We start from the raw sequence: 21,787 nt of genomic DNA on the forward strand, positions 1-21,787 counted from the left end.
TCAATTGAGTGAGTATTAAAAACATGACATGAAATAAGGCAGAGACATCTAACGGCATGTGTTGAAATTAAAGTTCATTTTAATTAGAACACTAACATGCATGCACATAATTACTTCATATGAATATATAATTAATGTACGTATATATAAAATAAATGTTGACTCATACTAATTTTTCGTTTTATATTTATTAATTTTATTTTGAATAATATTTCCAATCCACTCTGCAGAATTAAACAAAGAAATCCCCATGAGAAGGCCCATATACCCTCCGATCTCGGCGAACACAGATAATCCGCTGTACAAATAGTTTTCTTTACTTATTGTTACTATGTTTTAAAAGGAAGGAATATGTTATATTGATCAGAAATAAGAGTCTTCTTAATTACCTCTTGGAGCAAAGTAATAGAAAATATAAGCATATTTAGATCCATTACGGAGTAAAACGTTTTTATCTCCAACGCTTATCAGAAGGAAATTACAGGGATTCGGACAATCACTTTCTTGATTAGTAATTCGTTGATATGTGATCCAAAACGACGCGTTCATCTTCGTGGACTCCTTACATATCCTACATAATGAAAGAAAAACAATGGGTCGAATTATATGAGAGCAACGAAATAATAGGTACTCAAATGAAGTATTTTTGACCCAAGGAGAAACACAGCCTAGTTGATCCACCATTAAATCCGTGATTCTTTGATACATACAATGATCGTAGTTAATGGTTCTACAAACAAAGGATCCTTCCCCTTTATCCGGCTTTTCAAGCATCCTCATGTCCCTATAACTGATCTGGCTCTCATGTCTTTCCCCAATAACGACCTTGTAGCCCATTCGGCCCGACAAATCTAAAAATTGCCCCATTTGATGCAAATATATTTCAACTGGAAGTTGTCTGAAGGAATTTTAAAGAAAATAAATAGTTATGAACATTCATGAAATTGGTAGAGACTATTAAAATCTTTACAATTGAAACATCATGTAGTAAATCCCAAGGTCCCGGATCCATTTATCTGGATATATGGTCCAACATTTACCAAACTTAAGGTGAGGATTTTTTTTTATTGTTGAACTTGATACATTAAGATATACCAAGAATCCTCGTTCCGGATGTGCCTCAAATGTTCGAACCTTTACAGTCCGAATCAAATCTTTTGCACTGAATGTGATGTAATCAAAAAGTGCTCGAGGGGATGTATTACTTTGATTGCTCAACCAAGTTCGAGTTGCATCACGGACTGCGCCGCCATTATAGTTATCAGTGCTGTTAATCCCATGTTCCCTTAAACGTGTCAAATTGTACATCTCTTCATTAGGACACATAGTGATGGCTGGAAACTCTGCCTGGAAATCAGATTTATTAAATAGGATGATTGATAATTAATTATAATCTATCTCGTCATGGAGTTCTTCTCAAATGTTATGAATGGAAACTATATTATGTCGCGCACATCAACGTAACTAAGGGTGTTAGTTGTTGGTCTTATATTGAATAAAGCATCATAATGCGAAGAAATGGCAACTTGCACAGTCTGCGTTATCAAATAGCAACTTGTAGGCAATTTATACATAGGTACATAACAGTGCCGCCTGAACTATTGGGGCAAATAGCCATTGCCCCTTCCCCCCCCCCTTTATATGAATTTTTATAGTAAAAACAATACAAATATTTCGTTTTGAATGATATTATTCCTACTTTTCCAGGGCTTAACTCTCACTATATAATTACATATTGCTAATATTCCATGTAATAAAAAGGATTCGTCATAAGTCAAAAATAAACTTTGAAAAGTTGTAAATCCACACTGCATTCAATAATGATTTGTGTTAAATGATTTAATGGAGGCTAAATATGAAATGATGTATGTCTAATTTAATGACGAAGAGAATAATGTTTTTCTCGTAGGTGTTGTAATTGTCGTCGACGTTTTCAAATTTTCATTAATTACTTACATCCCTTTGACGAGCTACTAGTGTGGAAATATAAGTAGGGCCTTCCGAGTATTTGATGAGGATGCGAATGATTTGGTTAAAGAGTATGATAAACAAAACAAGGCCAATAATGGCTGTAATGGAGAGTTTGAGAAACTGGAGTTTTTTGATTTTAGAGGGGATTTCTCGAGGATTAAGGGAGGGTTTTAAGGGTACCATGTTGTCTCTGATAATGACTCTGATAGATTAACTTGAATACTCATTAACAAAAGCATTTGTTCAAAGGGAATAATAATACATAAAAAAATAAAACACATTTAGCTCCATTAATAATTGATGGCCTCGCGTGTAGGTTTTAATAAGGTTGTAAATACTAAGCATTTTTAGCGTGCGATTTATGTTGTTCTGGCCAAAATGAGCAGTATTTTTTTTTTTTTTTTTTTTTAAAGCTGTAATAATTGTATCATCCCTCAACCTTTAATATAAAAAAAAAATAGAAAAAGGGCCAACATCAATTGGTAGTCAGTCATTTCCGTGCCAATTCCTCCTAACCATGGAATTATTATTCAATCATTAATCATAAGTGTTCATTGTCTAAGAAAAGCTAACTAATTCAACCAATCAATAATTAGGAGTAAGGTATACAGAAACATCGACAGCTGATAACAAAGTACACATCATCAATTTTGTAAATCCGGAATGTTTTTTAGCTGACTCGTTAATTTGTAATTGGTAATAAAAAGAAGGAATTTTCTTTCCTTAGCAGTTGTCATTATTGTTGAATTTTTGAGTAGTGAACTTCATTTCCTAAATAGCTACAATTACAGGGAATGGGGATCAAATTGTCGCCAAAATATTTTTCTACAAAAAGCAACACAAAATATACATTTTTTAACTTTTTTATTGAAAATCAAAACTATGACGAGCATATAGGTATAGAGTAGCCATTCATTCGATAAATCACCGTTGGCATCAATAACAGCCTCAATAAGGCCTCTGAATCGGATGCAGGCTCTACTGACCATCTCATTGTCCATGTTGCCGAATACCTCCTTGATGGAGTTCATCAAGCTGGCCTTGGTGCTATGGTGATGTCTGTTGGTATGTCTCTCGACATAGCCCCAGACAAATAGTCCAAAGGATTAAGGTTGGGAGAGATAGGAGGCCACAAATCATTGGTTACGACGTCATAACAGTTCTCGGTTAACCACTGCATGGAGATTTTGGAAACATGGCAGGGTGCTGAGTCCTGTTGCTACACCCAGGGCCTGTCTCCGGCCACCCCTTGGATCCAGGGCAGAACCACCTTCTCCATAACATCCAGGTAGACCTCTGTATTGACCTTTAATCCCGTTTCAAACATGTGGGGAAGCATAACATGACCTTCACTGCTGACTACCCCGAACACCATGACCATTGCAGGGAACTTGGTCTTCATTACCTTCCTCACATGGCTGGTGCAGGTGGCTATCCACCTGTTGTTTTGCTTGTTGACCTTCTGATCTTGACACAAAATTCTTTTCATCAGAGAAAACCCACAGCATCCCGAGCTGCTTTGGGTGCTTGAGCTTGTTGAGGAATTTTGCTGACTTCATCAGCATTTTGTCCTTAAATCCTCAGATACACAGTCCCTTATTGTTTTCTCATGGCAGCCCAAATCCCTCGCTATGGCCTTCATGTACCTGGTAGGGCATCCTCAACCATCTTCTTCACATTGTCGACAAAGTCGGTGTCCCTTACCTTCCTGTTGGCGCTCTCCTCCTTGGTTGCCCTCTTTATGGTGGCATCAACATCCCAGGTGTCCTCTAGCTTCTTACGGATACGCTGAACAGTCCGTAAATTCACTCCTAAGGTGAAACAATCGTTGAATTGGAGATTTCACCTCCGTTATTAACCAATGCCATGACTACGGCGGACCTCGAAAGCTCCTCGTTCCACTTATAGCTCTTTATCTCCTCATATGATGACGGCATGATGCTAACTGAACTATCTTCAAGTTATCAAGGTTTAAAGTAGGCGACACTTTCATCCCTGCTCCCTGTATATTCAAAGCCTGATTGAACATTCGTGTATGCTAATAAAAGACGGAGTGAAAACCTGAGGATTTGTAGCAGATTTAAAATTGTAAGTCCTTGTTGGACTCAGAGTAGAATTGGGGATCGACATCGGGGTAATTATAGCAAATATCCTTCTTTAAATCATTTTCTCCTTCCTCTTTTATCCCGGATGATTGTAGCTGATTTAATGACACTTCATGAGCAGGATTATTTCCTTCCTTCAAAACATTCTTCAAATTGTCAGAGTAACCACACGTTGATTTTCAGTTTCTTTTTTCTTTCATTCTTGAAGAGAGAAGATTTAAGTACAAAGAGTAGTCACGAGGGGGTGTGCTCCATAAAAAACAGACATAAATGGTAAGGATTTGATGGCAGGGGCGCCTGCAAGTGGTGGACTAAAGGGGCTGCAGATCCCCTTCCCCAAATTAAGGAATGTATACTTTTTACTTTGATATTTTTTGGTCAGGATGAAAAAAAAAAGGGATGAAGAGGTGTTAAATTTTTTTTTTGAAAGAGAAAATTATGCAGCAGGGCTAAAAATATAATATTTGAAATGTTTTTCCAAAAAACTAATTTCCAGTGAATGACTATTAATTTTTGAATTTAATTTCCAAAAAATATATTTTTTTTTTTAAATTTCAAAAACCAACCCGCCGCAAAAAATATATAAAATCCTTCGGATGCCCCTAAAGGGTGAGTTTTAAGTGAAAGTCTTTACCACACGCAATGCAGAATTGAGGATCGAAAAACGAGTAATTCCTGACTAAATACTAAATTACTAAATACGGAGTGGGGTGTGTGTTTCTTTTCTTATTCTCACAGATACTCACTTCTGATCTAATAAAACCTCATGATAGGTAAGCTACTCTCATCTCAAACCATCTTTAAATTGTCAGGGTTACCACATGCTCATTTTCAGGGGGGGGGGTTCTACATACCGAAATTCCTTATGATTTACAATCCTAGAAATCACAAGGGGATTAGCATATTCTACCTACATGATCCGAGTCCCACATCCTTAATAAAAAGTTCCTCTTTTTTCATATTGAGATTATCATAAGAAATATATTTAATTTTTATGAATATATGGGATATGACATAATTATATAAGATAATTATTTCTTCTCATAGCAAGTGACTCCAGGATCTTTATTTTGCCTTTTATTTTTCCCATAGCAAACTGTTCTTTCCCATGACTTCCCAGAACAGTATTTGAAGCTAACTTTCTTACGATGGGAAAGACATTTCCTCTGTCGGAGTCGAGTCCCTACATCCCCCGTACATCGAGCGGAACAGCCCGTCCAATCCGTCCATGAGGACCAAGCCACTTCTACTGAAAGAGAGAAAATAATATAATTTAAAAATTTACACTGACTGGGATTTCAGAGAAGATGAACCTTGTTTGCAAGGTTTCATGTTGCAGATCTGATCCTGGATATTGGGTCCAGTACAGTTGTCTTTTTTACATCGTCTATGACGATATTGCTTACTGTTGCCACAACTAGTTGAGCACATACTCCAAGACTCCCATTCCGTCCAAGAACAAGGTAGAGTGTTACAAATGAGGATCTCCTTCGATGGGCCCTTGCAATGACTTCCAACACAGAGTCTACGCATAATAATGAAAAAAATATCCACAATTATTATTTTAAAATTTACTAAATCACAAAGAAAATGAAATCATGAATAACTAAGCACCTCAATCTATACTTTTCCGAGTGACCACAAGTTGCATTGCAGGATGTCCACCGTCCCCATGTTGTCCAATGACTACCATTACTGCAATAGCCATTAAGACAGTCCCCTTTTTGCATGGATAATCCAGGACAGGGCCTCCCATTCCCATCTGGCTTCGGATTATCGCATTTCCTATCATTCATTTCAGTTAAATATTATTCATATAATATATATAAAGATATCGTATCACTTTTCCTACCTGATCCGTGTCTTTGTCCCTTCTCCACATGAGGCACTACAGTCCGACCATTCCTTCCAAAATCCCCATTCTCCATCTAAATTTGAAAATAAAAATAATCAAACATCTGGGTAGAGATATATATTGGTATATTTGTCACAAACGGATGGGGCAAAATTTTTCAAAACAATAACCCTTTTCCTTTGGAATTCCTTTGCAAGGTATAATGCCACCATCAGGATGTAAGCACTCCCTATTTACACAGGAACAAGAAATCCATTATGTATTTTTAACCATTTAAAAAGATCAACATACCGAGTACGAGTCCGTTTTCCTCTACCACATGTCAAACTACACTTTGACCACAAAGCCCAGAGTCCCCAATGTTCCACATCTATTATAAATCATAAAAGTAAATAACGGAAACAGCTTTTTTGAAATGAATTTACTGTCACTGCAGAGAGCTCCAAAACAAATTCTAGATTCATATCCAAGTCCAGAACAAGTTTTACCCATTTCGGAAGGGATGGGATTGTTACACAAACGCTCTCTTATTGAAATCCCTATGCCACATGATGTAGAACATTGACTCCAATGCTCCCAAGTTGACCAATGGCCTTGAATCTGCCCACTGGGGGAAGATGATAAGCTACAAAAATTGAAACAGGATTCGTGTTCAATCTTTTCTTGAGTCAAGCAGGTTGTAACATTTACAGATGAGCATCGACGTATCCGAGTTCGTACACCATTCCCACAACTTAAACTACAAGAGGACCACTCACTCCAATCCAGCCATTTTACGGTACTGTTACAATCAAAGAGATTACAGGTGTTTGATTCGTAATTTAGGCCAAAGCAATATTTTCCACTATGGTCCGGTGTTGGAGAATCGCAGTATCTTTGACGGTTTTTGAAGCCAATTCCACAGGGCCTACTACAATGACTCCAATCCTCCCATAGAGACCATTCCCCGTCTAGAGATATATATACTCATCACTATGTACATATAGTTATTATAATTAGCATCACAAACCTTTGGGACATTCACGATAGAAGCAGGACATGAGCTCTTCATTCCTGCCAGCACAAGATGATCCTCCATACCTTGGATGAGGATTATCGCAAAGTCTAATCCTTTTAACGAGTCCTTCTCCACAGGAAGCACTACAAATGGACCAGGATGTCCAAAGACTCCAATGTCCGTTTATTTTACAGTATGCCAGATGGCAATCCTTTGTTTCCACAGAATTTCCCGAACAAGACTCTTCTGAGACTGTATCGCGACATATTCTGGGAAATATTTATTATTTTAAATTCTTTAATTAGTTTTGGTCCCTTGGAAATCTCAAGGGAGTAATTAAGTTAGTAACAAGAATTGACCTTAATAGCCCTACTTCATGACTACAGACCTAATTTAAAAGTAATGACATTAATGATAGTAATTGTATTGAATACCTACAACACATGAAATGCTTATTCAATTAATTACCCATTGATATCAGGTTTTAAGTTTTTGGAACATAGTATGATAAAAACTAATTAACTCTGTTACTTTAAGCAAACAATATTGTTTTTTTTAAAAATTCTTTGTTTATTAATATTATAATATACCTCGAGCGTTGCATGACACCGTGTCCACAGCTAGAACTACATTTGGACCAAGAGCTCCATTGTGACCACTTATGAATGAATATATCCAATATATCCTCTTCTTCACAAGTCCAAGGTGTATTTTTATGACATCCTCGTGTGCATCCAGGCATTGGAGTGCAAAGATCACAACGTTTTCCATGCCAACCAGAGCGACATATACATTGAGCTAAAGATAGGAGATTATATATTTTTATCCGTATATTCCTTTCAAAGTAGATACAGGAGGTCCCCGCATAATGTGGTTTCAAACACCGCGGATTGGAATTATTGTGACTTTCCGTATATCAGTGATGTAAATCGTGTGTATTTTTTAGCTGACATGTTTGGGTTTTTTTATTTGTTTTATGGAATTGGTAATCTTAGCTGTTGTCATTTTCTTTGTAACTCTTGAACTTCCTTCTTTGCAACATTCAATTACATTTAAAACCAGATTGAACATTCGTGTGTGCTCATAAAAGACGGAGCGTCACCCAGAGGATTTGTTGTGGAGTTGTTATTGTAATTTTTAGTAGAGTAGAATTGAGAACCAACATCGGAATAATTATTACCAATACCCTTGTTTATTTCCTCGCTTGGCGTAGCAGACTATAGCTTCTCTCCATCAAAACATTCTTCAAATTTGTCAGGGTTACTATCTTGATTTTTGGTGTGTTTTTTTTTAATATGCCCATTATACACACGATTTTCATCACTAGGTATATTCCTAGATATTGGGTTTTATTAATATTATGATAAAAAATTATCCAAAAGCAATAAATGGGAGTCAACAAGGATTTTTTATTAGTTTTTGATGAGTTTGTTCATTTTATGCAAACATATTCAAATAACCTGAGTGCATAATTTTCATACGGTGAGTATTTGATTTGCTACTTAGCTTTTTGACTTTGTTTAGTCAAACATACAATTAAAAAGGTAGTTAAATTGAATTGGCGTGGGTCCAAAGTATTAAAATTGTACAGCTTTGAAATAATCAGACTAAAAATTAAGTAAATATCCGACTACGATTAAATTTTACAAGTCTGTCATACATTATTTTAAATAATTTATGGTATATAAACTGTTTTTATTGTTCTAACCATACTAAAAAAGTAGTAAAAAGTGGAGTTAATTTCTTCATTTTACAGGAGTTAGTGCTAAAAAAGTCACAACACAAATTTCATAGAATGCGGATTTTTCCTGTTCCCAATAAGCAAGGACCTCTGAACAGATAAGATGATCATATCTATACATATATGATTGGTGTTGTGTGAGTCCTTATTTGTTCGGTCAAGTGCAGTGTTAAGAAAAGTCATATCAGTTCTTGGAACTTGTCCTTCCGGACTGTGAATACTAGAACTGATAAAATTTTTTTTTTTTAAAAAGCTTGGTGACATCATCACGGACCGAAATTTATCAGTTTTAGGACTAGACTGGACGGGACTGTCCTAAATAAGGACATACATAACACTATATATGAGTGTATTCCTTTCCAGGTAGATACATATTATGTACATACATGGCTTAAAACAAAATCCGTGATCTGGATGACACCCTTTCTCGCAAATGGGGATGTCACAATTCCTTCCATCCCATCCTGGATCACAAAAACATTCGCCCGGAGTGGATTTACATGATCCCCAAACACAACTTGGGTGCGGTATACAAGAACTGCAATTTCTTCCTAACCATCCCGGATCGCATCTATTCTCAAGGAACATTCATTTTATATTAAAAAATTTAAAATTAATTGATTAAAATTAAGGATGTACCGAAACCAAAATGTAGCTTTGTATTAGCTAAGACTTGGTGAGAAAGGATATCAATCATAATAGTTAGTTGTAAATAATTTGAAATTAAAAATATTTAAAAAGTTAGTTCCTGTCCGTACGCATGAATCAATGTGTGTTCCTGGTTGGCTCGTATAGGTATATTATCTGTATCACTAAATATACTTTCATTTATAATGGATGAACCATAATTTAGATATGCAAGTCTACGATTATTGCGCTACTTCGGTTAGTCTATACTATGATCCTCAGACCTTGTCATTAGTTTACCATATGAAATAATAATTTAATTATATATATTTTTTTTTGCTTAATAATGTTTATAAATAAGTGAGGATAAGTATCGGTGATACTTCAAAAAAGGAGGATTCTTGGGAATTTAGGAAGAGGTGGGGGGTCAAAAAATGTGCCAAGGTGATTTTAAAAAGTATTCAAAGCCCTAGAATTTTCTATTACACATGGTGGGTAAATTATAGGCTCACTACAAATTTGCTACCTACAAATAAATGGGTAAAAAAGAACGGTAAAAGTATTTGTAGAGTGTATGAGGAAAAAAAAAAGTGGAGGATTATTGATTTATTCATAAAATTGAAGAATAAGAATTTGACAATATTTGGGATCCACTTGTCGTCGGACATAATGAGAGCTAATATGACTACACTGAAATTTGTGTCTACAATTTATAGACTTTTATTGATTGAAAAGAAATCAAAAACACAGGTATTGGTGGAATCTGGAGAATTGAGACGAATCTTACATCGGTACACCCTTAATTAGAATATTAATCTGTGGCAGATGGACCTACGTGCAGTGATGTTTTGATGAAAAGGTTCCATGGACACATCCATGATCCTGTAGATCACAGTTTACTCCAGCCCAGCCCAAACTGCAGATACATTCCTTCGGAGAATGAACGCAAAATCCATTTTGACACTGAGATGAGGGAATACACTCATTGCAGGTATCACCCCTCCACCCAGAATCACACTTGCAGGTGTTTGGAGTCACACACCTTCCATTGCCACCGCATCCTTTAGAGCAAATTGGGATTTTACAGAGGAATTCGGCATGGGACCAGCCCTGGAGGCATATGATATCCCCCTTGGGGTTACAAGTATAGCGATAGCTCCGCTTGAAAGATAAAAAGGGCTTATGATTACATATAAAAATAACTAACGCTACATACAACACAAGTACAAGCTAATATTTTTGTATTCTTCCACGAATTAGAATCGTTCATTTATATTAACAAATTATTTTGATGAATCCTTCGGCCAATTACTTAAAGTATTCAAAATTCATCGTTACAATAAATAAAAAAAACAAGAAATAGTTGGATTTTATTGGAGATAGGCCAAATTAAGTTTCATAAATCAAATAATGGTCTTAAACTATGGTTAAAATTATCCGGTACATTTACCCATCCCTTCAATTTGGGGTAGAAAGCCTATGATTTACCAAAGTATGTCTATAAAATTTTGGGGTTTTATTTATGGTTCTACGTAATTTTGTTTCAAACATTTTCACGTTCTATAACTTTCCCCCCTACGTATTTTCTGCTCGTAATTTTGCCCCGAGGATATTTTGCCACATGAACTATTCGCCGACTTTTTATGCTTTTATATTATCGGTTCAAAGTTTAATATCGAGCATATTAATCATACGCATAGCTAGGAGAAGAAGAAAAACGGGGGACTTATCAGTAATCAACCATTGATTAATGGATTTATAGTCAGGAAAACAATTTCAAACTCCTTTATAATAATCTAGACCCAATTTTAAATGAGACGGATCCGGACTGAATTTATCTTTAGAACCTATCTAGTTCGAAGTTCTTTAAATTACTTAATTACTTCGTTCACAAAAATCGATAAGGCCTCAGTCCGGTTTAGGACCGAAACCCAACACTAGTAGTCAGTCAATTCTTCCTAACTATGAAATTGTTGTGCAATAATTACTGTACACAGTTCAAGAAGAGTTCATTCCAATTCAACCAATCAAGTTTCAGAAGACTGATTAGGAGAATCGAATTGAACCATCAAAAGCTGACAACCCTGTATATTTTTGTGTAAGAGACTATTTTGTATATAGCCTGTTAAATAAAAGGGAAAATCACATATTTATTAAGAAAAAATATTTGTAAAGAGAAATAAAACAGCTTGTTAATTATTCAATTAGTCTTCATCGTGGTAACTTTGCTCTCCGAAGTAAGCATTAATGCCCATCTTTGGTGTAAATTGTTTTTCAAATGCATTATAAAATAAATATAATGCATTCAGGGTTCACTCAATGTCCTGTTGAATTAACTTTATAAATATAATTATATGTAAGGGTGCAATATATTATGTCTAAACTCTATTTGGGTTAGAACTAGATCAAAACAAACAGTTTTGAATGAAATAACAGTTTTTGTAACTCCAATGAAAGCCACGAGACAGGCTATAATCAATGAGTACCGGAAGGGCAAATCTGACCAGCCATCTTAAGGAACCTAAAGAGCCTGGAGTGCAACTCCATGCTCATCAAGAGAACGATTGAGAGGTACGAGGAGACTCAATCTATCAAGAACAGACCCAGATCAGGCAGACCAAGGTCAAAAATGTACACCTGGAGTCGTCAATGGAGTCAAGGGAAGAATTGCAAGAAATCCCAGAAGGAACCTCAGGAAGATGGCCGAGGATTTCAATATGGCTATAATAGCAATGAGATACTTTATCTGAGATGACCTTGGAATGTACCCTACAAATTGAAGAGGCACCTGTCAGGCAAGGTCTAAAAGGCTAAAAGACATGAGAGAAGCAATTTCATTCTTCAGAAGCTGAGGAGTGGCACGGCTCCCAACATTTTGTTCAATGATGACAAAATTTTCATAGAGGAACAGGCTTTTAAGCCCCAAAATGATCGGATTCTGGCCAAAAAAGTTATGAGCTGAATGACATGGAGTCAACAGAGTGCAGAAGCAACATTATGTGACGGTTTTGGGGGCCGTGACTGAGGCATGGAAGTCCCATTTGGTGTTTATGCCGACTGAGATGAAGATCAACACCAAGGAGTAACATCAGCACTTATATCGAGGAAGTTCTTGTTCCCTGGAGACAACAAAACTTCCAGAATGAGCCATAGACCTTCCAACAGGATGGTGACCCCTCCCACGGATCCAAAGAGACGCAACGGTAGTTTGATGGCCACTTGAGTGGTTTCATAGGGAAGGTAGGCTTGCCTTCCCCCCTCGATCCCCGTCCTAAACGTCATTTAATTTTTTTTTTTTTTTTTTTGAAAGAAAAGTCAGCAACGTATTATATGGCGGACGATAGCCAGGTTTTTAATACAGAAATAGCATAATTCTCTCTCCCGCCTTCTCCTTGTGCTTCCAGCAATCCCATCTCTACACTAATTACAGCTATCATGGTTCATGAAATATATATCCATGTAATTAAACGAATCACATTAATAACCAATATCCATTAAACCAAATTAAATTACACTTTTTTCAACAACCGAGTACAAACAAATATATTTATGTACATACATAAATATATTAAGCCAATTTGGAGCCTGGATATCTATGAACGTACATATATAGTACTAATTTGTTGGAAAGCTTTTAAACACGAATAACTTAGTGTGTGTAGGCACACTTTATCATTGAATTTATTTCATTTGTACTATTTTTTTTAGATATTATCTAGGTATACAATATATATAGGTATAAGTTCTGTTCAAAAAGTAAGGTGACTGTGAATTTTGTAGGAAAAAATATTACTTTATTCATCAATATTTATGGTGTCCCCTTCAAAGTAATCTCCCTCGGATACAATACACTTGTCCTAACGCCTTTTTCCAATCCTCAAAGCACTTCTCATAAGCACTTTTCGACATAGCCTTGAGCTCTTCCAGCGATGTAGTCTATATCTCCTCAATCATTGCAAATCTCCATCCTTTCATAGGTCTCTTCAGTTTTGGAAACAAGAAAAAGTCACAAGTGGCAAAATCATGTGGATATGGTGGTTAAGGTATGACTCTGGTGTGGTTTTTGGCCAAAAAATACGACGATTATTTAGGTCAAAATGTAGCAGTTTGGGAACAAACTCCGCAGAGACTCATCTTATGCCAAAAGTTCGAAAAAAAATTATAGCACGAAACAACCAATATTAACTTCACTGCTTCAACGATTTCATCTGTTGTAGAATTACATGGGTGTCCGGAGCGAGGCTCATCATTGGCATCTTCTCGGCCATCTTGGAAGAATTTGTACCACTTGCAAATTATTATTATTTTACTCAAAACAGTTTCACCGTATGCCACACTCAACATTTCAAGTGTTTTGGAGCACTTAATTTCATTTTCTATAGAAAATTTGATGCAAATTCTTTGATCCATGTTTTTTTTATTATCAAAAAATCGCCAAGCACGCAAAATAATTCTAACTGTTATACCTCTCACAAAGACACTAAACATATAATATAACTGAAACTATGAATATATGTTCTTAGCGAGAGTACTATCATGAAAAAATATAAAAATCTCATATATCCTAGTCAGAGGATAGTCTTATGAATAAAGGCCTTGTCAAAACAAAACAAAAATCAATATGGCAATCCTGAACATTTGATGAATATTTTGGAGGAGATCTGCCACAATCAGCCTTGACAAGGGAAGTCCAGTTCTTCTCGTCGGAGAAGAAGATGATTCTTCCTCCATGGTTCTTCAGGTAATTGAGGAGACGCTTACCGTTGGTGAGCCTGGTGGCCTTCATGGATGCCGTGAGGATGTGTTGTTTGGCCATTCGGTATGATCTATACCCGAGGTCCTCATTCACAGCCTTGGAGACCAGCTGCTTGCTCACTCCACGGTTCTTGGCTAACCTGGACAATGAAGTCCCCGGCGAAGCCTTTATGGACTTCTGGAGGCCTTCAAGGAAGCGGGAGTGCAGATTCGGTCACTTCTCATGTTGTGGTCCTTGAGGCAGACCTTCCCTCGATCTCCCAGGCATTGAAGACCCGGTACACCGTGGTCTTGGGGTAGTTAAGAAGCTTGTAGATAGCAGAGGGTGTGTGTCCCGTGCGAGCCAATTCCAGGATGGCGTCTCTCCTTGCTTGTTTCATGATGACTATTGTTTGTTGTCAAAACAATTGTGGTGGAAGTTATAGTGTATTTTTCACGCAACCTTTTATATTAGAATGATTTAACCCCCAATATCCACAGTATGGATCTGGATGAAGTTTAAAGTAGTTCCAATTTATCGTGGGCACCCTGTAATTGAATCTATTTAGAAGAAGAAGTTCACTACTCAGGAATTAAATAATAATGATAAACAACATAGAGTAATGATTAAAAATGAGATTTGTGTACGAGTGTGATGATTGTCCATGATAAGATGATGGGCAGGTCAAAATTCACTAAAGGTTCGATATGACCCACGGACCGGGAGTTGCCGACCTCTGCTATATAGAATTATCGTCTTCCTCCATCAAGAGGTTGAAAAAAAATGAAGTTTGAAGCTCTTACTCTTTTTGTAAGTGCTACCTAAACAGAATTGTTAAACATGTAAGTTGAAAGTAATCATAAGTGCGTGAAAGACAAAGATTAACATTTTTGAGCTCTTTTTGTACATTTTTGCTCCCCCTTACAGCCCTCGGGGTGCATGTCGAGGGGACGGGCTGCAGTGACCGTCATCCAAACACCGAGGCCCTCAAAGCACTGGAACACCATGACAAAGACTACATCGGCATACTTCCGCCGCGGCGCAGAAGCCATCATCAGCTACTTTTATAATATATATTTTTCGAAATTCTGTTGTTGAAAAATAAATTATATCTGGTTAAAGTTTAAAATTCAAAATGTTCAGATTTTAATGGACCACCCGATATTATGTTGATCATCACGCATCAGTGGAGATGAGGTTTGCGTAAGCGCGTGAGGAGAAGGCGTGAGCAAGACTTATGGTATTACTGAATTGAGACCTATATTAATATCAGCTGCCTGTTACTGCTATAGAGATGAGAATCTTCTACATTTAAAATAGCATTAGCGGAAGGAAAATATCATGATATATTTAAGAAGATATTTATTTATTTTATTATACATTTAAAAAACAATTTACACAAAGGATAGGCAAGAATTCTTCTTTTAGATGGAGATGTTAACAACTCCGAGACCTATTGAATAATGAACAAAAAAGAAGAAAGAGCACACGCATCAAACGTTTTTTCTCTTCTAATCTCTTTAATGATGATGTAAAGAAGAACTTGGATTTTTCACATTTCATACCGTTTTCAGACATAATTATCGTTTCAAATCATGTTGCCTCTTTACTTCAACACTAGTGTCATACTCTGGAGACAAGACGTGCCAGAAGTATATGGTATGTTGAATAAACTAAGATGTTGTGTATATTCGTTCCAACTGTTATCAATAATTTGCATACTTTGACTCTTGTATGATGATTTAAAGCAGCTGATTCTATGTAATAGAAGTGTCCGCAGCTACAACTAATTAACAAATTAATAGTCATTGCCAATTGAAAGTGCCAATATCGGATAAAAAATTATGTATCTCTCATCGGCAGATTAGTTAGAAAATTTTTAAAACACTAGATTAATAAATGTATTAATGTCCAACATATATTTTACTTAATCCAAAATATCTAATCTGTGATTTCGAAGACTATCTTGAGGTGACTTATTTTCTAGGGAATGGTGTAAATATCTTTAGTAAGCTATATCTCTCGATTAATACATTGCATCAAAAAAAACTTCAAGTATCCTTAAAGGTGAAGTGTACACTTAAAAAAAAGTTCATTTATAGTTTTGTGTTGGTTGAAGCCAGTTGTGTGTTACAGCATTTCAAAATGGAAGTTAAAAAAGAGAAAATTCGATACATCCTTCAGTATCACTACGACCATGAGGCGGCCAAAAACATTTGTGCTATTTATGAACCCAATACAGTATCAAAAAGCAGGGGTTCCAACGTTTCTGTTCTGGTAATATATCGACAAAATAATGGAAATGGTCGAGTTGGACCGGCATGTGAGCACCAATTGCACTAATGCTAGGAAACCATTTGGAATCATGTAATTTGGATCATCCTAACTCAAGGTTAATAGAAATACAAGGTGAGACCATCATGTATCCGGGCTTGCTAGTATTTTCCATCTGATGTATTATACCAACTGCTCGACAAGACAGGCAGATTTTGAGAAAACATACAACCACTCATAGTGTATGACCTCACTATTGCTCAAATTTTCAATTTGATATATAGTACCGACTGCTGGAGAAGAAAAACAGATTTTGACAAAACACACAACCACTCATCTACTATGACGTCAATATTAAAAGCGTGGTGGAAGTCAGACATCAGTCGTACACGCGTTATGGTATAACCTTGTATTTATACATATTAACTTTGGTTCTAACTATGTTAAGTTTATTGTCAAAACAAAGCGAAAAAACTCTCAGAACTTTTTACTTCATCTTTTATATGTATGTATATCCCATGAATAAGCAAAGTAACTTCTCTTATTTATGTTGTTTCTTGAGAGCAAACTCGAATTAACTTCAATCCTCGAAATATCGAACTCAATAATTTTAAATCGAATCCAAGTCTATTTATTATTAATTATCTATATTGACTTATACAAGAGTGGTCCTAAAAGATTCCGACCTAACAGCCTTTATACATTCTGTCAAAAAAGTACCGCGAATTGTTAATTCAAATTGCCCACGCTGAAGGGGTTTAAAAACATTTTTTCCCCCAGTTCGGCACCACTATCTTTCATTATGATGCCAAGTTTGAACGTGATCAGTTAACCAGTTTGCTTACAGCAGCTGAATAAGTCAGTTTACCTTACTAGTACTCCACGATTTTTAGAATGAACAAAATTATTGAACAAAGAATTTGCCTTAAATTTTGTGTTGCGAACGAAATTTCATATGCTGACGCGTTGAAAATGTTAGAAAAAGCTTTTCGTGAATAATTTTTATCAAAAAATATGTGCATATGAGTGGTAGAAAGCATTCAAGGAGGGCCGTGAGATCATCAAGGTAATGCTCATTGTTTTCTTTGATATCTGCGGTCTGACGCATCATGAATTCGTTCCAAAGGGACAACAGTCAATAAGAGTACTATTTGGGCGTACTAAAGCGTCAAAAACAGCCAGAATTATAGAAGAACAACTCATGGATTTCACACGATGATAACACGCCATCGAACAGACAATGATAGTAAGCGAATTCAAAGCCAAACACATAATAAATAACATCGATCAACAACCATATTCACCTGATTTAGTTCCGTTTGACTTTTTTTGTTCCCCAAACTTAAATTTCCACTCCGAGGAACCCGTTTTGAGTGCCCATAAAACAAAATTCGTGGAAAGAACTAAAGGCCATGCCAAAAAGTACCCATAAATAATGTTTCGAGGACTGTAAAAAAAATATTGCCATATGTGTATTGCATCTAATGAAGATTACTTTGAAGGCAACAAAATAAATTTTAATAATTAAAAGTAAAATTTGTGATTTATTTAACAATTCCTGATTCTTTTTTGACATAGTTTATAAAGGCTAGATACCTAGGGACAGTTGTAAATCAGTTATATGCCCCCCCTGCTCAACATGGATAGTTCAACACTAAAAAGATGGTGAGGTCATTTTGACTCATTTTAATCTTTTAATTTATAAAAGTAATGCTCCAAGTTATATGCTTAAGTTTTTAATTCAATATGTTAATTAATTTATTAATCGAGGGTGATCTGACAAGTATCTAATACAAGACATATTTTCAACATTGTCTTACACACTTTTCCCAGTGATGTTCTCATCTCTATAACCCTTCCAAATAGTACTCGGAGTTCCAATTTTTAACACAACAAGCCTTTATTTGTTTGCTATTGTTTAAATATATTTAAAAGCTACATTTTCAAAAATAATAACAGCTTGATAGACAATTTTGTCTATTTTCATAAAAACACACACTTAACTCCCTCAAACGACAATTAAATAACAACTGCCCGTCAAAAATGCCTGAAATTTTGTATATTAACTGTTAATAGATACTAGATTGATGTGACTAGCTTTTATTTACGAGTGTAGTTATCTTCACGTTGAGGTCGGAAACTTTTCGAAACACCCTCATTAACTATTTCTAGGTATTAAGGCTTTTTCAACAAAAAAAAACAACTATAAAACATTGATAAATATGAAAATTTTTAGACCTCAAACATTTCAAAAAAATTAGAATAAGAATAAATAAGGACCACTCCAAAAAGCATATATAACATTTGGAATAATCAATTTCAATGAAACTAAATTAATATTCTGTTAATTCGATAAATAAACAACGTAATAACTTATTCGAAAATTATGTTCCCTTTGCCAAAGAACAGGAAAAACAATTTTTTGTTGATCTCTCGTCGTTTATAATATATATATATACATTGACCATTCTATTATTTGTTTGAAGAAATTTTGGCTATTTCTTCATAGAAATAATGTAATAATTACTCTCTCAAAAAAATATTACTAAGCAGTGTTGTAATAAAGTATGGAATAAAATACTATATAGATTTTAATAATATGAAATTAATTTAAAAAATTGTGAATAAATAATATGACAGTAATAATTTGAGAGTACTTCATAGACAAATCTCAGTTGGTATGATTGACTTATCTGGCTAACTACCAGATGATTTTGGGCTTTTTTCTATTTCTTTTTGGAAGAAAAGTCGTCTGATCCAATAACATGTATAAGGATCAAAATTAAAAATCAGTTATAAAACAAGCTTTTAATCAGGGTAGAAAATAGATCACTTAAGGGAAATATCTCATATTATTCATATCCTTATATGATTGTTTAATTCTAGTAATTAATTCTACATCAAGAGTCGTCACAAATAAATGCAAAAATACTTATTTTTTATTATTAAAATTTATTTATATTTTTCTTAGTTTTAATTGATTAAAATGAAATGATATATCAATTAAGTGTTGATAATTAGAATGATCAAGTTTATAATGAGATAATGCATTTTAAGACGAATAAATTTTAACTTGTACAATTTGCTTATACAAGTTACAACTTGTACAATGTACAGACATTGCAACTTGTACACAACATACATAGAATCTATATGTATTTTATAGACATATTTAAGTCCATTATGGGCTCAGTATTCCATTTTGTGGGATAAGATAAAATGCACAATCATTTTAGCTATAGTTTTGAAACTTTATTTGATTTAAGAGACTTATTTTGGCTTTTATGTTGACGGGCCACATATATCGGGCGGTAGAATCCTAGATCTCGTTTCTGTGTGTCCCTAGACTTGTCTTATTCTCTTAGATTCAGAAGGAAAAAAATAACAAATACCAATTAATAGCTAGGGGAGTTGAGAATAAAATTTTAACCAATTGATACTTCATTATACCAGGGAAGAGGTGACAAGATTAAGGGGTTTAGATTAATTGAGAACTGGGTGTAATCCCCGGCATTGTTTGGAGATATTTGGCCTCAACGAACATAGAAATTTTGCTTTAATAATAGTGAAGATAATACCCACACAAATCCATGGTGTTAACCTCCATTTTTTATGAGCAACCTCACACGTAGCTACTCACTCAATCTTAGCCGTTCTCTCCTCACGAATAAAGGATAATAATAATTATCTGAGGAAAAAAATAATATGATTTGATGAGTCAAAGAGTACTTTACCTTGTTGCTAAACCTCATCGAAAGTCACATTCATATATATTATTTTATGGAAAGTAGTTCCTTTTTTTCTTTCTTTTTTTAATATGATGTGAACTAAAAAATGAGCGGTGCTCATTTCTTCATTCTTTCTGATTGCAATTAAATTCAAAATATTACAAGTTCAAGTGTTCCGTATGATTTGTGATAACCATGCATTATTTGCAGTAGCTTATAATCATCCAAATGATTGATTTAATTTTAAAAAATCCTATTTCAGTTGGAAATATTCATTTACAAAAATAGAGATTGATCCTCCAAGGGTATCTCTACACAGGAGAGTAGGGAGATTAGGGACTCTAAAAACACCGATATAGCATGGAAAAAAGGATTATAGCTTATCTTGAGATATAACTTCAACCGTCTATTCTTGCAATCTTTAAAACTATTCTTTAACTCTCTTTTTTTTTTATGTTATCTCATAAGAGGTCGAAACAGAAAAAGGTGTACAAACTTATGTAAATGACCAAAAATTCAAAGAATTTTATCTTTCTTTAGAAATGATGAGTTCGCTCCTGCCCTCACTCGCCAAATTAAAAAAAATGAGAGCACTCCCCATAAAATTTTAAGCAGCGCTCAATTGAGCACTATATACAGCACACCAAGTGACTTTTTTCATACATAGAGACATTCATACAGATAAACTTCGCTTTATTGATATAGATTGTGTATCAAATTATACTAGAAGGGACATGCCGTACGAATGGCAAAGAGCCACTGCAATGAGCCCTGTACATCCAATATTTATAAAAAGGAATTTTATTTTAACAAGAGAAACGTTATTAAAAGAAATATGGACATAATTTATGACCCACAATAAATTTACTTATATAAATATTAAAAATTGAATTAAAAAGAGGGATGAAAAATATTTTTTCGGATAAAATTTTTATAAAAAAGTGAAAATATACTTTGTTAAATCAAATTTTCAAAAAGAAAAGTCACATAAATTTTCTCAAATAACTCAAATCAGCTGTAGATTCCGTTATTAATTATTTTTATTATCTCTAACTCGATACAAATTTGGGCCTTGCACAATCCATTTGGCATAGGCCGACCCTGCATACCCCTAAACGTCAAATTTCTTATAGGGCGTCAAAAGATAGAGGGAGTATTAAATTAGGTGAAAATTATGAAATTCAACAAATATTATAAAAAAAGGTCATTTAAGAAAAAAATGGAAATTTTAACTTTTCAAAAAATGATCATAAAAATAATAAAGAAAATATCCAAAATGTCCCTATCCAAAAGGATTTTATGTCTATATATATATATATAAATCTGTATTGATTCGATTCTTACCCACATCTAGGTTTTAATCCCACAAATGATTGTTTAAGACACTTAAATGTCCTTTTTTTTTTGTTATATGTGTTGTGTCGGTCCTTATTTAGGACTCACTCAGCCCATCATTAATTCTGGATTCACTGAGTGACGACTTATGAATGAATCCTAGGTTCCCAAGAAATGTCACCTTACCTTTAAATTTTCAGAATGGCATGCAAAGGTGTAACTAGGGAGAAGGCGGTTATAAGTACTCGTCTCCTGCATATAACACAATAATAAAATTAAAGAAAATATTTTCAACATGATCATCAATCGACTCCCGTTAAAGTACTACGATGCGTAGTATGAACTAAGTCACTGTTTGTTGTTTTGTTTTTCGTTTGAAAATGCACAATTGCTGCCGACTCCCCCCCCCCTCCTTTACA

General features: G+C 34.9%; 3 protein-coding genes across 5 annotated transcripts in view; all 3 read right to left on the reverse strand.

Annotated features, from left to right (window-relative positions):
• Nucleotides 1-21,787, reverse strand: part of RpS11 (ribosomal protein S11) — a 91,065-nt gene that overhangs the window by 9,358 nt on the left and 59,920 nt on the right. The gene's annotated exons all lie outside the window — the stretch shown is intronic.
• On the reverse strand, nucleotides 62-2,214 carry LOC121125809 (uncharacterized). Of its 2 annotated transcripts, XM_040721046.2 has the most exons (5): nucleotides 1,957-2,207; nucleotides 971-1,347; nucleotides 632-898; nucleotides 390-571; nucleotides 62-329 (listed from the first exon to the last, which is right to left on the reverse strand). In XM_040721046.2, exons 1-5 carry the CDS (start codon nucleotides 2,152-2,154, stop codon nucleotides 169-171), a joined length of 1,185 nt encoding a protein of 394 aa, XP_040576980.1. In that variant the 5' UTR covers nucleotides 2,155-2,207; the 3' UTR covers nucleotides 62-168. The 2 variants fall into 2 exon arrangements, with proteins under 2 accessions (XP_040576980.1, XP_040576979.1); XM_040721045.2 differs by having other exon boundaries at nucleotides 390-898; nucleotides 1,957-2,214.
• Nucleotides 5,028-21,731, reverse strand: LOC121125919 (uncharacterized). 2 transcript variants are annotated; one of them, XM_040721180.2, is made up of 12 exons: nucleotides 21,555-21,731; nucleotides 10,132-10,457; nucleotides 9,056-9,240; nucleotides 7,519-7,726; nucleotides 6,941-7,197; nucleotides 6,357-6,881; nucleotides 6,223-6,301; nucleotides 6,072-6,160; nucleotides 5,929-6,004; nucleotides 5,691-5,861; nucleotides 5,390-5,601; nucleotides 5,028-5,322 (listed from the first exon to the last, which is right to left on the reverse strand). In XM_040721180.2, exons 1-12 carry the CDS (start codon nucleotides 21,669-21,671, stop codon nucleotides 5,108-5,110), a joined length of 2,460 nt encoding a protein of 819 aa, XP_040577114.1. In that variant the 5' UTR covers nucleotides 21,672-21,731; the 3' UTR covers nucleotides 5,028-5,107. The 2 variants fall into 2 exon arrangements, with proteins under 2 accessions (XP_040577114.1, XP_040577113.1); XM_040721179.2 differs by having other exon boundaries at nucleotides 5,028-5,325; nucleotides 21,555-21,729.

This window comes from Lepeophtheirus salmonis, chromosome 11 (genome assembly GCF_016086655.4).
Source record: "Lepeophtheirus salmonis chromosome 11, UVic_Lsal_1.4, whole genome shotgun sequence".
Lineage (NCBI taxonomy): Eukaryota > Metazoa > Arthropoda > Copepoda > Siphonostomatoida > Caligidae > Lepeophtheirus > Lepeophtheirus salmonis.

Bases quoted from the DNA above. Each gene is read 5' to 3' on its own strand.
- LOC121125809 (XM_040721045.2), bottom strand. From the start codon at position 2,154: ATGGTACCCTTAAAACCCTCCCTTAATCCTCGAGAAATCCCCTCTAAA. The intron at 1,348-1,956 runs GTAAGTAATTAA...TCTGATTTCCAG, and splicing joins TAGTAGCTCGTCAAAGGGAT to GCAGAGTTTCCAGCCATCAC. The intron at 330-389 runs GTAATTAAGAAG...TTTAAAACATAG, and splicing joins CTATTACTTTGCTCCAAGAG to TAACAATAAGTAAAGAAAAC.
- LOC121125919 (XM_040721179.2), bottom strand. From the start codon at position 21,671: ATGATCATGTTGAAAATATTTTCTTTAATTTTATTATTGTGTTATATG. The intron at 10,458-21,554 runs GTAAGGTGACAT...TTATCTTTCAAG, and splicing joins GCCATTCTGAAAATTTAAAG to CGGAGCTATCGCTATACTTG. The intron at 7,198-7,518 runs GTATATTATAAT...AATATTTCCCAG, and splicing joins GGTGTCATGCAACGCTCGAG to AATATGTCGCGATACAGTCT.